This window comes from Rhodamnia argentea, chromosome 7, assembly GCF_020921035.1.
Source record: "Rhodamnia argentea isolate NSW1041297 chromosome 7, ASM2092103v1, whole genome shotgun sequence".
Classification (NCBI taxonomy): Eukaryota; Viridiplantae; Streptophyta; class Magnoliopsida; order Myrtales; family Myrtaceae; genus Rhodamnia; species Rhodamnia argentea.
Genome location: NC_063156.1, coordinates 21,901,406 through 21,915,868, shown reverse-complemented (window position 1 = coordinate 21,915,868; position 14,463 = coordinate 21,901,406). Strand labels below are relative to the sequence as shown.

Genomic DNA, 14,463 nt, shown 5'->3' with positions numbered 1-14,463 from the left:
CCGCCAGGCGGAAGGCCTATCAATGCGAGCGATGAATATTTTGTTGCCTAAAATAAAAAGAAAATCAAAATGAGAAACTCGCGTTACGACTCGCTTGGGCCGCACCGTAAATAACGCGACGGGCGGAGGGCAGTTTGGTAAACCGGGCGACTACATATATCTCCTCTCGTGCGATCGCTGTAAGGGTCTGAAGAAACCGAGCGAGCGAAGCAGAGGAGTTTCCGTTATCCTATCTCTCTCTCTCTCTCTCTCGCCAATCTCTCCATCTGGAAATTTCCTCTTGAGCGAAACGAATTAGGGTTCTGCCGAATCGATCGAGCGAAGGAAGCGGCCATGGTTTCCGATTCGATCACCAATGCCTACGCCAATTCGGCGCCGAACGCGAAGGATTTCGCCAAGAAGAAGAGAGTACGTCCTCCAGCTTCTATTTCGAAACGCCTTTTTGCCCCGTCCTTCTTTCTGGCAATGTGTTTTGACCCATGGGATGGTTTGATTTGCGATTCTTATTCGCTTTCGCTAAGAATCTTTGATTGCCGTTGTACAGGCCAACAGGTCGGCGAAGCTGAAGCAGTGCAAGCTCGACGCTCGTCGCGAGCAGTGGCTTTCGCAGGGTACGCAGTCGATTGTTCTTTATGCTAATAATCGGGGTCCCTTCTTTCGTTGTGATGATTGCCTAGTGTTGTTTTCGGCGTATTTGTTGAGTTTTATAGACGATCTGCGTTCCTCTGTTGATTTTTGGTGCTGTGGTGAATATCCAGTCAAGAATAAGCAAAGCAGTGAGGATTGGAAAGGTGAGAATCGCCAGCGAAGTGGGAGCGGCCAGTTGCTGGAGAATTTAGAGACGAGGAGGCAGAGAGATGACCAGAACGGATCTGTCCACCAAGACAGTGATTCCGAGTCTCCATCGAACAGTCCGATTGGTCTCACCAGTGTATTGAGCGGCAATCATTTGAGTGGCAATTGTATTGGTAGCAGCAGCAGCTGTAGCAGTGGTAGCAGCACTGGGTGCTTTTCTGGGAGTACTACTGAAGAAGAGGAGGGAGGGGATGATGGGTGCTTGGATGATTGGGAAGCCGTGGCTGATGCCTTAGCTGCCGATGAAAAGCCCCAGAATCCTCCTTTTGACCCTCCTCCCAAGGGCGAAACAGTTGGCGGATTGCAGTCTCGAGGAGAGCACAAGGAAGAGTTGGTGGTTCCAGATAGTTCGAGACCTGAGTGCGTTAAAAGGCCTCCGAGAACTGCCACTGCGAACAACCAAGCGTGGAGGCCTGACGATGCTTTTCGCCCCCAGAGTCTACCCAATTTGTCTAAGCAGTACAGTTTCCCTGACACAAACCGGCATTATGGTAGTGGACCCATCCCTTGGGGGTGTAATAAGGCTATATCCGCGCCCTCGTCATGCCCCATATGCTTCGAGGATTTGGACAAGACAGACTCTAGCTTCTTGCCATGCCTGTGTGGGTTCAGGCTCTGCCTGTTCTGCCACAAGAGGATCCTCGAGGAAGATGGGCGTTGCCCTGGTTGTAGAAAGCCATATGAACATGAGTGCATCGAGGCAGAGCCAAGCTTGCTTGAAGGGAGTCTGACGTTCCGGCTGACTCGTTCTTGCAGCATGATAACCAGGACATAGGATGTCTACGTTGCAAAGAGTTCTGTATGTCTGGTCTCTCTTTTTTTGATGTGTGGAGGGTTTTAATCGTTTTGATGGAGTTATATGTGATCATAGGACAATGTCTTACCGCACCTGATTTGAACTGTTTCTCTGATGAGTCTGGTTCTGAACAGTGTGGGTTCTTAGCCAATGTAGAGAACTCCTGTTGCTATGTGAATAGATAAATGGTATAGAAATTTACTATCGAGAAAGAATAAGATCCTGAGTTTTTCCTCTTAAATTTGTCGTGCCCTCTTAGACCAGCTTAGTACCAGAAACTGTGTAGCTTGGACCTGGCTTTCATCTTGTCTTTTCTATGCTGCATAAACTCAAATGCATTCATCCAATGAGTGGACTGCCCTACTGGAATTTGTCCTTATCAGGTGTTCCGAGATCGGATATATGAGTTTTATCTCCAAGGTTTATTTGGTTTATTCCTTGACTTGTACATGTGATGAGTTTCCTGGGTAGCAAACTAATCAAATGGCAAATAACTGTTCTCAAGGGAGATTTTTAAGTATTGAAGAACATCTTCCTGCTAACTAGTCACAAATACTTTTGACACAATTCGCGGGTTGAGGGCAGTATCTGGACTTGCTTAGCTTATGCAGAAGTTGGTCTTGAGGTAAATATCGTGGAATTTCTTACTGAGACAAGCAGAGAAGTTATCATCTAGTATTTTTGTATGTATCAATGTGTATGACTGTGGACATGATCTCAGATTTTACCTTCTCCTAACTTTCACTTAATTTGCACTCAATTACCCTGAGATAATGTAACTTGGTTTTGTTTGATCTTTATGCCTACACTGCACCATGGAATACATTTAGTTCTAGACTTGCTCTTAGGGAGATCTGTTCATCCATTGTTCTGAAGTTGGACGAATGAATCATGATAAAGGAGGATGAGGTTGCTCGCTGCAATCATACACGATGACATTGCTGATTGCTTTCTGTGCTGGCGCAATTTGTTGACAAATAATTCTCAGTAAGGCGGGGTATAATACAGATCCTAAGCTTCGAAATAAAAAGCTTTTTGCAGCATCTGATTATGTATGAACTTCCTGATGGTATTACAACTAGGCAGGGTAAAGTAAGACCTTAAATTTAAAGCAAACCGGGTTTCTTGCTTTGAGATAATTCGTTAGCTAACTGACCTTTTCTTTTTAATGCACCTGACTGGAGAAATGCACAATCTTTAAGTTTGTAAGTCTAAACTCTTTTTTTTTTTTTTGGTCGAAGTTTAAACTTTCTTGCCATTGTAAGAGTTGATTTGTGAGCCCAAATAAGAAAGCAATATTCACCTTGTTTATCAATCTAGCTTCAGTTTGGAAAAATGCAGAAGCCTAACCAAGATTGGATTAGTCGGTTCTGTCTAATCTTTAACTAAGAGCAAACCCATAAACTGAAATCTGAGTCTTGAGGATTGGGTGTTTTTTTGCTCGGTTTAAACTTATTTTCCATGTACCTGCCTTATTGATTTAGCTTCAGCTTTGAAATATGCAAGACAAACTCATATCAGATTAACTCACTCAATGTTCTCTTAGATTAAATCAAACAAGTAAAAAAAAACCCTGAGTGTGGGATATCATGTTTGGGGGGCTGTTTTCATTTTCATGTGTTCTTTTCCTTTCAAGCACCTAGTTTATGTTGCTCTCTGCTTAAACATTGGAAATGAATTTTATCCTTGCAAGTTGTGCTTGGGAGTGTTAGACCACTTTCAGAGTGTGTTGTTGCGAAGCATATTCTTTGTTAATTGTTGCTGATGACATCAGTGGTTGCTTTTATTTTGATGGTGCAATTAATTGGTGATAGAGGCTCAACATGATGTGGTATTATAGACCCTTTGCTTCAAATATACATGTTATGTCAAGGTTGTCTTGAAACAATCCTGGCTGTTGATTTCGAACTTTGCATGTATTTCTTGTATCCTTTTCTTTTCTGTTTGGTGTTCGATTTTTGTGGGAGAGAGAGAACCTTGTTCACATGTACAACTGCTAGGAATCGATCTATATGTTGTTCCCTTGTTTTAAGTTGATTTAGCAAGCTACAATGAGGTGGATCTGGGAAAATTCTGGGCTATAAAATTCTCGAGTTTGTTTCATCCACCAGTGTGCATTTTCCGTAATACTTCCATAAATTGAAGTGACTTCTCCTGGCATTATGCATCTCATAGTCATAGGTATCCTGTTTAAAGAACTTCCAGTACTGTTATCGACTGCTTTCAGTGGCAATTGCATGAGCATGTGATGAGTGATGACTTTGTTGCTTTCAGGTCAAGATTTCTATTCTATTCTACCATATAGATTAATGTACGTATGTAAAATTATGATGCTGTCATTGAACGCACTTCAAGTCTCTGTTGGTCGATTGTCTTCAACATAGGATGTCTAGGTGGAGTAGTTTTAGCTCAACGGGATTCTTTGGATAAACAGTGTACACCTTCTACAATGTAGTCGATCTGGCTTAAATGCAACTGCAGTTGCTTAAGAAGTTGGTGGAGGATGCAGGAATTGGTGGCCAGATTTGCCTCTACTTTAGGAATTACTCTAGCTTTGAAACAGATGACTAAGCACGTGTTTGGTAGTAATTGAAGTTCAGGTAAGCTTCAATAAAAAATAAAAAATAAAAGTTGAGGTAAGCAGATGGGATACGTACTTTCATTCAGTAAGGTTGGATATATCTAATGTCATACAAAGAGGTGGTTTTTCTGTCGTCCTTTTTCTTTTCTTTTTTGGTTTCTTTCCAAAAGGTAACAGTCTAATGCACTGTTCTATAAACTGGAAGTTCGGGTAGCACATCTATTGTAACTGATACTTGAATCTCTGCCTCTATTTCATCATCCTCACTTCCTTGCACGTGCCCATGCATTTGGACATGTGGAGACATGGCGTTTTCTTGTCCTTACAAGGGGCAAACTGTTTTCTTCTTGAGCTTAGGAGTCGCTCCAAGTCTTTGCTGTGCCTTTTTTTTCTCCTTTCTTCCCTTGTACATCATTGCTGTGGCTGTCCTTTCCTGTCTCTGCTTGGCTTTCAACAATGTTTTTATCTCCATTTTGTGGGGTGCGAAGTTGAAATCTTTGAGATGCAAAAGTCTGGTTATGTTTCCATTGGGGTAGTCTTTGACAAGAGAAGGCCTGTTATCTGATTTTAAAGCAATGCTATTGGTCAGTTCCGCAATCACTTTTAGCGTTTTTCTCTATATTGCTGAGTCTAACAAGAATACAAGGAGTTCTACATGGCTTATTTTCGTTGGAGCAATTTTAATGATTCGTACATCTTTTTTCTTTTTGTGAGTTGAGGATCTTCAGGGACACGAAGAAAACTTCAGAGGTTGTTTCCTGTTATTTGAAGGGTGATTTATTTCATTAAAGACATTTATTGTACAGAGAAAATCAACTGAAAATGGGAAGGACTCCTCTTTAGATGATGCCAGCCGGTTGCTGTGTCTGGCTTTTCAAGCAAATTTGCAGCAAGGGATTTTCAGCTTGGAATGAGTTCTTTGATGCAGGAATTTGCCTTGTGGTTGTCAGGGAGAGTATGCCACCACTTAACGAGTGTGCTCTTTTCTAAGAAGACATCCTTCTCCACCTCCTTTTTATCATACCATTTTCTCAGGTTCTTCTCCAAAGTCAAGACCCTGTTCTCTATTTCTTTCCATGGTGCTTTCTTGTTAGTACTCGCAATGTTGAGCTCCTCCACCTCAGCCCAAAAGCAGGATTCACCACTTGAATCTCTCTCCAATTGCTCAGCATGTTCTCGCCATCTTTGCGGATAGTGGTACCGTCTTGGCCTTCCTTTGATCATGTAAGGACCTGCATCTTCATTCTTTGAGTGTCGATAGTAGTTGGCTATGTCTATTGGCTCCACAAGTCGGCGAAATCTTGTGCCGAGCTCGATCCATTCTTTCTCTGCCTCAAATTTGTCTGGGAGCTGCTCTTGTTTTATCATTTCGATAATCTCGTTCCACATAGCTGCCAGTTCGAGTCTCTTTACGTTGGCCTTGAAATCTTCCTCCTTCTTTTGCATCTTGAAAGCATCATAATATCCCACACCATCATTCTCGCTTGTGGTCCGATAGTCGTCTAATGCTTTGAGAGCTTTATTTATGGCGTCCTTCTTGTGTACAGACTTTTTCTGGTTATCGACTTTCTGCTTTTCTGACACTCCAGCGGCACGAAGGCACTGCCTCGCTGTTGGGCACTATAATCATGAAATTATATATGGTGAATATTCGGTTATCTTTTCTTAATAAATTGAATATTATTAGCGAACTAAGTTTATTTTCCATAGAAAATCCTTGGACCAATATTTTCCATACCAGGTTAAGGTCATTCAGTGAAGCACCAATATCTATAGTATCGTCTGAGCTGAGAGGTAATTCAGGGAGGTTCTGCAAGCTTTTATCCAGTGCATCTTTATATGTCCAATGTGTCTTTAAGCTTGCCACTGCTATCTTCTGAAGCTCTGTTTCAGACTCGATCTGTAAGGAGTAAAACAACAGTTGAAGAACTGCATCCGGGTTCTTCATGACCACCAATTTGCCAGTCTCGGTGCAAAAGACATATTTCCCGCACGGTCGGTAAGGACTTAGCTTTATGAATCTAGACATGGTGTCAAACAATGTATGTTTGCTTCCCGTTAGTGCACAAGCTGCGTAACTTGCAACACATGATGCATTCTTCATCACATTCACAAATATTGAAGCCAATTTTGCTTCGTCGGCTTTGTGATGTGGGTCTAAGAAACGGGGAATCTTTTGTAGCAACTCCGTTGTAGAAGAGCGAGGAGCGAGTAGAATCCTGGGAATGATGTCGAGTTTCATAACAAAGTGGACAAAGCAATCAGACCAGCCCTCCCGCTGGACAGCATGACAAAAGGTGTGGTCGGTGGTAAGTGGGGATGCGAATGTTAAACAGAGAGGAGGATGGGAAGTCTGCTTCTTGTTTGATCTTATGTACTCCTCAAGGAACCAAACAGTTGCGTATATTGCGATTGGACTACCCGATGAATGGCCTGCAAATACTATTTGCTTGTCCTTCTCCGCCGCCTTTGTCACCTGAAAATTGAAGACGAATCCAGGTTCATTTCCGACTCTTCATTTTTTGCTTGAATACTCCATCATTGATGAGCGTCCCTTTTATTGCTAAGGGTTGGTCGAGAGAAATTTATACTGCACCATCTATGCTGTTGTCGTTATCTAATAGTGAACACTTGGGGAGAGGGTTCTCTAAATTCCTACTTACATAGAAAAGTCCAGACAAACCCCATAGCGTCCTATATGCTCGACTAGCTAATGACCCTCAAATGTAAATTGCAAACTGAAGTAAACCAGATCGTGCGTGTTACGTGATCTATATACCTAGATCTTGTTAGATACTGACTAGATGAGAGTTTTAATGGTACATGGTGTGTGGTCATGAGCAAATACTAGTGCAAGCTCTAGTTTCCAATCTATGGTGTTCTGGTGAGAGTTTCTCTGGACTGAACTGGACTTGGTAAGGCACGCCTTGAAGCTGAAAGTGGGCACTCAAGTTTTCTGTTCTTCGAATAAAACTTGGAGTACTCTAGAAATGGCCTTAAATGCTGTCTGAGAAATACTACCGACTCTTTGACGCATTGAAACAAAGGCGAAAACAGAGCATCATTTGAGATTTCAAGAATACCTCCGCACAGAACGTTCCACTTCCATCATCCAGAATACGTAGGAATCTCGCCATGAATGCCTCGTTGACCATGGCGTCCACCTCTTTGCCTATGCTCTTGAGAGATCCGAACTTTTTAGTGTCGATCTTGGTCTCCCCGAAAGGCTTGGCTTTGCTGTCTCCAGAAAACCAGTCATTCAGAGACCATGATCCAGGGAAGGCCACAATGACGTGGGAAGGGCTATTGGGAATCTTCCTTTCGACGAGACATGGCTTCTCCGGGCTCTTATGAGCTTCGATTGATACAGACAAGGCTTTCTTGACCACTTCTGCTTTGATGCCAAGATCTCTCTCCATGGTCTGCGTATAAATGTCTATGTTCTTCTATGTGAGATTTCTCTCTGCAAAATTTGCTTGTTGACTGGTTAGCTGGGGGAGGAATGATATTGGCCAAACGGAGTCGGTTGAAATTTGGTCAAATGTCCCTTTTCGATTGTTTGGCAGGGCAACAGCACACAAGCCCAAATGATCACAATTGCCGGATCACGCAAGTCCCCGGCGAGTTTTAATGTCAAGCAGCTGTGATCGGTGATGGGTATTTTGATGCCGGTGATGGGTATTTTGAGCACTGGAGCGCTCTTTATTGACTCAAATTATCATTGAATTGTCGATGGAGGAAAGATAAGCATATTCTTATCTTTCTAATAGGTAAATACTAGTCGGATGGAGAATTTATCTCTTGGGTGGGCATGAGACAATTCGTCTTTTGGTTAGAGAAATCAAGGTGAGGTCGCGTGGGAGAGGAATTACCCTTTTTTTTTTCCCTCCAAAAGTTGGGGATTGCCTCTCTCGTTCCCAACCTAAAAGTACCCAAATGAATGAAAATTGTGTAGATGATTTCAGATGATTTTAGGCGTTCAGCTTTTGATGAAAGCAACGTTCCCAATGCAGTACTTAGGTGTTCTTTTAATGTTTTTAGTACCTGGAGAACAAAAGAAAGTAAAACAAACAATATTTTCGAACCAAGACATGAGAATGTGTTTAATGCGGCGGATACATCACATACTATGACCAATTGTGCAACCGATCAATCAAAAGTAAGATGCGTACACACGTGGAGCCATGTATAACGAGGTTCATAGCACACGAGCAATAGTGATTATTCGGTTATACGACAGCGTCACTGCCACATTATGTAATCTGTCACATAAGATATTTTTTTTTTTTGTTTACGTAAGATTCTTTGGATTCTGCTTGGAGATATTAGTGAGGTCAAGCGGGAGCACGCGATCAGCAATTGTTAACTAGTATTAGTTGGTCTTACTCTTTTAACTTAAAAAAGAAAATGTTGGGGACTACTTATGCAAGTAATGATGAACATATAATTGAGAAACAGATCCGAACATTTCGTTTCTAAGCGAAATAGCTATTTGAGTTTGGGGAATACCTCTATTCTTAGGTCCGCTCAGAATATCATTTTTTTCTTTAAAAAAAAATGATTTCGTACAGACAATGTTTGTGTGCTTTCAAAAAATTTAGGTTTTCGACCTTGCAAAGTCTTCATAAAGAGAAAGAAAGAAAATTGAAAAATAAAATGTCAAGTCGGTTTTTCGAATTTATAAGTATGTTATCAACATAATCTGGCCCGCACATGTGTATTCTTCAATACAAACCAAAAATCGGTGGTCCGTCTCTCATTGTCCCCCCGAATAGATTAGTAAGTCTTCGACGAGCGAATGACCAATAGAATTTGCCAGGTCAACAAGATATTTTCACCAAATATCTCGGCAGGCACAAACGTTATCACATCCCCAAACGTTGGCAAAAGGACATTAAAAGTGTTAGTTTATATGTCGTGTTCACTTTAGTGTCCATTCTTTTGGATTAATACTTTGAAAAATCATAAACTGGTACACATGTGATAAATTTATCTTAAACTATTCTTTTAACCACAAAAAATCCTAAACCGATACATTTGAGGCAAATTTACTCTAAATTGGTATATATATGACAAATTTACCATCAATTATCATTCGTTAAATTTAATTGTCAAATTGCTGAATTGGATGACACGTGTTAGTTGACGGGTATTCCAATTTAGATTTTTTACCCTCTGTTTGTCACGGGTTTATCAATTTGAAATTTTTCGTGATATTAACTCAATTTAATAGATGGTAAATTTTTCATAGGTGTACCATTTTTGGGTATTTAGTGGTCAAAAAATTTAGTGTAGGGTAAATTAATCACAAATATACTAGTTTAGGATTTTTGGTGGTCAAAAAAATAGTTTGGAGTAAATTTGTTATATGTGCACTAGTTTGAAATTTTTTGTGATTAAAAAAATATTTTTAGGTAAATTTGTCACAAGTGTACCGGTTTAGGGTTTTTCATGGTATTAACCCCCTTTTTTTGGATCACTTAAATGTCATTTTAAAAAAAATGATTATTTGAGTGCCAATTTCGATTTGCTTTACTGAAAATCTTATATGACATTTTTTTTATTAATAACTTAATCCTATGTGGCTCGTTGGAGGATCCAATCGGTTTCCAAAGCACAAACAATGTCATTTACCACATTTCCCCCACAAGAAAAAACCTAAATTGTTCAATTGGTTAGAGAAGCTCCAATTTGAAACCCTACTTGGCAATTGAAGCCAAAATCCACATCTATTTCAGCTTGCTCCCAAATTTAAAATGTCAAACTTACAAATGGAGGGCGGGAGTTTTTGCAGAGGCTCAAATTCATTCTCGCGAAACGAAGAAGAAGCTGCGTGTTATTGTTATTGTGGGTTTCAGAATCCAAGAAGAATATCTTAGACTTGATTGAATCCGGGGAGACTGTTCTATGGATGTGGCCGGTGTAGAGAAGGCTCGAACTACAAATATTTCAAATGTATCCGATGAGAAATTCTCCGATCGAGCAAAAAAAGTGATATTGGAACTACTTGAAGGACGGTATCAACCTCCACCAACGTTAATGGACGAGTTGGAGAATGTCAACTCAATGCAAGCTGAATGAAGGGTTAGCTTCTCTAGCCAACCATTTGAAAAAGAAAGTTTCAAGAATGAAATTTGAAAGAAAATATTATCGAGCATTCATTGTGTTGTCGTCGTCGTCTTGTGTAACCTATTTTATGGTTAAATGTAAAGTGAGAGATGAGAAGAAGTTTCTTAGTCTACCATAGTTGAAGATTAGTAGAATATTTACTTGAAGGACGACATCAACCTCCACCAACGTTAATGGACGAGTTGGAGGATGTCAACTCAATGCAAGCTGAATGAAGGGTTTAGCTTCTCTGGCCAACCATTTGAAGAAGAAAGTTTCAAGAATGAAATTTGAAAGAAAACATTATCGAGCATCATTGTGTTGTTGTCGTCTTGTGTAACTTATTTTATGGTTAAATGTAAAGTGAGTGATAAGAAGAAGTTTCTCGGTCTACCATAGTTGAAGATTAGTAGAATAAGTACTTGCATTGTATAATTTGTAATTATAGTTGTGTTGTTGGTTTGCTGCAAATTTTATATGAAACAAGAGGGTTGCTGCCATCTCTGGTTAGAAATGGAAGGTTGGAATTCATTGGTTGTGAGCACTTACAAGTTGGTTTGTTTAGTTATGCATTGTCAATCTTGATTTGCCTAGTTTTTGCACGAGAAGTTTCGTTTGCTGCAATGTTTGGTGGTAATGGTTTGTTGGTTTGATGGTAACAGTCTGCTGCAAACGCTGATCAATTGAAGGAGTAGTGACAAGTTCGCGAGTGACTATTTTAGTGCCCTAAGTTATTAATATGATAGTTTGAGTGCCAAGTTTTTCTGAAAGTGATCACTTAAGTGTCATAAGTTGTAAAATGTGACAACTTAAGTGCTATAAGTTGTAAAATGTGATCACTCATGCTATACAAATTTTTAAAAATGCGTAGAAATATGTGCATTAGAAGTCCTAAACCTTGTCATAAAAAAGCAATTGATTTTTAAAACTTACAAAAAGTACAATCAAGTCCTAAAACTTATCAAATTAGTGCAATCGAGTCCTTCCATTAACTCCGTCCATTTAAACTAACAAAAATGCCGACGTGGCATTTTTTTTTAGTAGCTTGTGTCGCCTACATGGTAATGATGTGGCTACAATGTGAAACGAAAAACTAAAATGAAGTCGTTTTGACATAAATTTCAAATTTTTAATTAAAATATTAAAAAACACACAAAAAGAAAAAGAAAGGTAAGGGTGGCAGGCCCTTGCCATTGCCGTCTCCATTGCCCGGCCAACAGGGGACGAGGGTATCCAATTAAGGCCGTGGTGACCCTCGCTTGTGACATCCCGAATTCTACTTACCCGATGATAGTAGCTAAATTGCACGATTAATTTTTGTTAATTTGAAGCTTAGATTGGTCCTCAAGATTAGACTGATTGTGAAGTATCATCGCTAAGGACTTTCATCGCGGTGATGAGAATTTTATTTTTTCATGAGATTATTTTTGGACCCGAGTAGTCAATTTTCCTTATAGTTAAAAATTATGTGGGCATAATTGAGATATTCAATCACTCTTTAAGGACCAAAATTTTGGAGCAAAATCACAAGTTTAATTTGCCCTATGGTTGCTGAAAAAACACTAAGACCTATATGGGTATCCAATTAACCTCCCATGTGTTATTTGCATGCACAAAATTTAGATAAAATTTCCAAATTAACCTTGCATGGCTGGCCACCCATCTCCCTTCCTCTTACCCGCACGTGTGTCCACGTTCAAGCAAGCTTAAGGGTTTAAGATCAATGACAAGTGGCATGAGGGTCTTGACACTTGTCAAGGTAACTTATAGCATGAGTTAAGTGAGCTCAAAAAGCTATTCTAGCCCTCAGTCTCTCTCTAATTATCCCCCCCACCTCTTTCAGCCGATACCCCCTTCATTGTGCCATTTTGCTCTCATTTTTGTTCTCACCTCTCTCTTTCCTCTCCCTCACCTCTCGGCCGAACCCTCTCTCTCGCTCTTGGGGTGTAATTTATTCTTCAAGTTCAATCTAAAGCTCTCAAGAGATCTAAGAGCATTAAGATGAGAGATTCTCAACTTCTACCCTATATAGATATTTTTCCCTTTGTTCTTGAGGGTAGTAGTTAGTTTTATATTCTCTTGTGTTGCATGTGGAGTCTAGATAGCTCAATGTAGAATTTTCGGCTTTTGGTCCCAAATTCGGTCTTGCATATTAAGAATAGAAGGATTGATGGAGAAATTGTGACTTGTAGTCGATAGATTGGTAATTGCATGCGACCTCGCAATTGATTTTCAAATCTATTTGTATGTTCGGTTCGAGCATGTGGTGTTTTGAAGACGTCGTGAGCAAGCCTTGAACTAAGTCCTTAAACTAGCTGTTGAATGAGTCTTTGTTAATGAAAGACCTAGCCGTGAACTCTAGCTCGCTAATTGGTCATTGCATGTCGAAAATTGATCAAAATGATGCAAGAATAGTATATATATGGTTCGATTCAATGGGGGTGTACCGAGATTTGAAAATAGATGCCTTAAAGTTAATAATTGGTGTTGGAATTAATCAAATGCTTGCTGCTTATGGATTGTTCGTGCTAGAATTGGACGTATACGGGCTGTATTTGGAGTAATTTTATCGTATATGGGGTAGTACATAGATGCATATATGTGTATGTGGCCAAAGGTATAGATAGGCCCACTTTTGGATATGGGTCATTGGTAAAAAGGGGTAAAAAAGGAAAGTTATGTAATCGATCTTGATATATGAATTATAATTGTAGCAGTATGTTATATAAAATGCGCTTTGTCCTAATATTATGCACAGGTGAAATGTTTCGTCTTTCGCTTGTGCTGATAAGATTAATCAAGGTTAAAGAGTACATACTAGAAAATGGCGTCCTAGAGTGTCACATCGCTAAGCCCCCACTGGCCCTTTTCGGTGATGGGAGCGGCGGTGGCAAGGGCTTGTTGCTCTTGCCTTGGGTTATTTATTTTGGTGTTATTTAATTATTTTTAATTTTATTTGAATGGTTAAAAAATTGGAATTTATGCCAAAACGACATGTTTTAGTCTGTTGTTTCACGTTTTAGCTATGTCATCACCATATAAACGAAGGAAATTATTAAAAAAAAAGCTATGTCAGCATTTTCATTAGTCTAAATAGACAGAGTTAACGGAAGGACTTGATTGCACCAATCTGACAAGTTTTAAGACTTGATTGCACTTTTTGTAAGTTTTAGAACTCAATTGCACTTTCATGACAAGTTTTAGGACTTCCAAGGCATATATCCCAAATGGATAATTTTGGTTCAATTTTTTTTTTTTATTGAAGTAGCTATGTGCTGGTGCATCTTATACTTGCACAAACACAAACGCAAAACAAGCCCCGCTCGAATACCAACACACCAGCCCAACCAACCTAACTAACGCAACCAAGCCCTGTACCAGCACTAGTACACTAGTCCAACCGACATAACCAACACTCCACACACCAACATAATTAGGAAAACAAGCACTACCAAAAAAGCATAATATGAAAATGTCAAAAACATTGAACTGAGTCATTTCATTTTGATCAAGTTGAATAACCAACTCAAACATCCACATCCACATATGTGTTTCCCACCAAAACAAAACAAAAGTATTGAACCGACATATCCAGCAAGAACCTATGAGACAATATGTGCAACCTTCCAGCAAAAATCAAAACTAAATTAATATATCCATCAACTTCCCATCACTCAACTTCCACAACCCCCAATTACTTTTCTTCCTTTTGATGGTTTTTAGTTTTGATTCCTAATCCTTATACTCTTTCTAATTGAACATACAGGCCATTCTTATGACCTTCTTGTCCCATATACTTTCTTCTTAGTAGTAGCCATTTTCTTTATAGGACTTATCATTTGATGGGAGCTCTCCGTAGCGTCATTGGTGGTGCGAGGATCATTTGATTTAAATGGAGCTGAGTTCTTTGTTAGTGGCTGTTTTGAAGCATCGGCTGTCTTCTTCTTTGGAACAACACCTGATGTTTTCTTCTTTGGAGCATTCTTATTTGGCGCAGCCTTTAACCGTTGAGTTTGACCACCATCAGAGATAAGCATAAAGGGAGAAAAGTGGACTCCTCTTTAGAGCCCTAATTTCACGTGACTCATGCCTTGCACCAAAAACCCCAAATTCCCTTTCGATC

The 14,463-nt window shown here is 39.8% G+C and overlaps 2 protein-coding genes across 2 annotated transcripts; one reads left to right on the top strand and one right to left on the bottom strand.

The window, feature by feature from the left end:
- Positions 1-232: 232 nt before the first annotated feature.
- LOC115734790 lies at positions 233-1,892 on the top strand. The gene is made up of 3 exons (XM_048281984.1): positions 233-408; positions 545-611; positions 759-1,892. Exons 1-3 carry the CDS (start codon positions 334-336, stop codon positions 1,628-1,630), a joined length of 1,014 nt encoding a protein of 337 aa, XP_048137941.1. The 5' UTR covers positions 233-333; the 3' UTR covers positions 1,631-1,892.
- Positions 1,893-4,993: 3,101 nt separating this feature from the next.
- On the bottom strand, positions 4,994-7,677 carry LOC115734749 (protein EDS1L-like). The gene is made up of 3 exons (XM_030665647.2): positions 7,316-7,677; positions 5,971-6,708; positions 4,994-5,852 (listed from the first exon to the last, which is right to left on the bottom strand). The coding sequence occupies exons 1-3, from the start codon at positions 7,649-7,651 to the stop codon at positions 5,133-5,135; spliced, it is 1,794 nt and encodes a 597-aa protein (XP_030521507.1). The 5' UTR covers positions 7,652-7,677; the 3' UTR covers positions 4,994-5,132.
- Between the last annotated feature and the right edge of the window lie 6,786 nt (positions 7,678-14,463).

Bases quoted from the DNA above. Each gene is read 5' to 3' on its own strand.
- LOC115734790 (XM_048281984.1), top strand. From the start codon at position 334: ATGGTTTCCGATTCGATCACCAATGCCTACGCCAATTCGGCGCCGAAC. The intron at 409-544 runs GTACGTCCTCCA...GCCGTTGTACAG, and splicing joins ATTTCGCCAAGAAGAAGAGA to GCCAACAGGTCGGCGAAGCT. The intron at 612-758 runs GTACGCAGTCGA...GTGAATATCCAG, and splicing joins CGAGCAGTGGCTTTCGCAGG to TCAAGAATAAGCAAAGCAGT.
- LOC115734749 (XM_030665647.2), bottom strand. From the start codon at position 7,651: ATGGAGAGAGATCTTGGCATCAAAGCAGAAGTGGTCAAGAAAGCCTTG. The intron at 6,709-7,315 runs GTATTCTTGAAA...TTCAATTTTCAG, and splicing joins GTGGAACGTTCTGTGCGGAG to GTGACAAAGGCGGCGGAGAA. The intron at 5,853-5,970 runs GTATGGAAAATA...TCATGATTATAG, and splicing joins CACTGAATGACCTTAACCTG to TGCCCAACAGCGAGGCAGTG.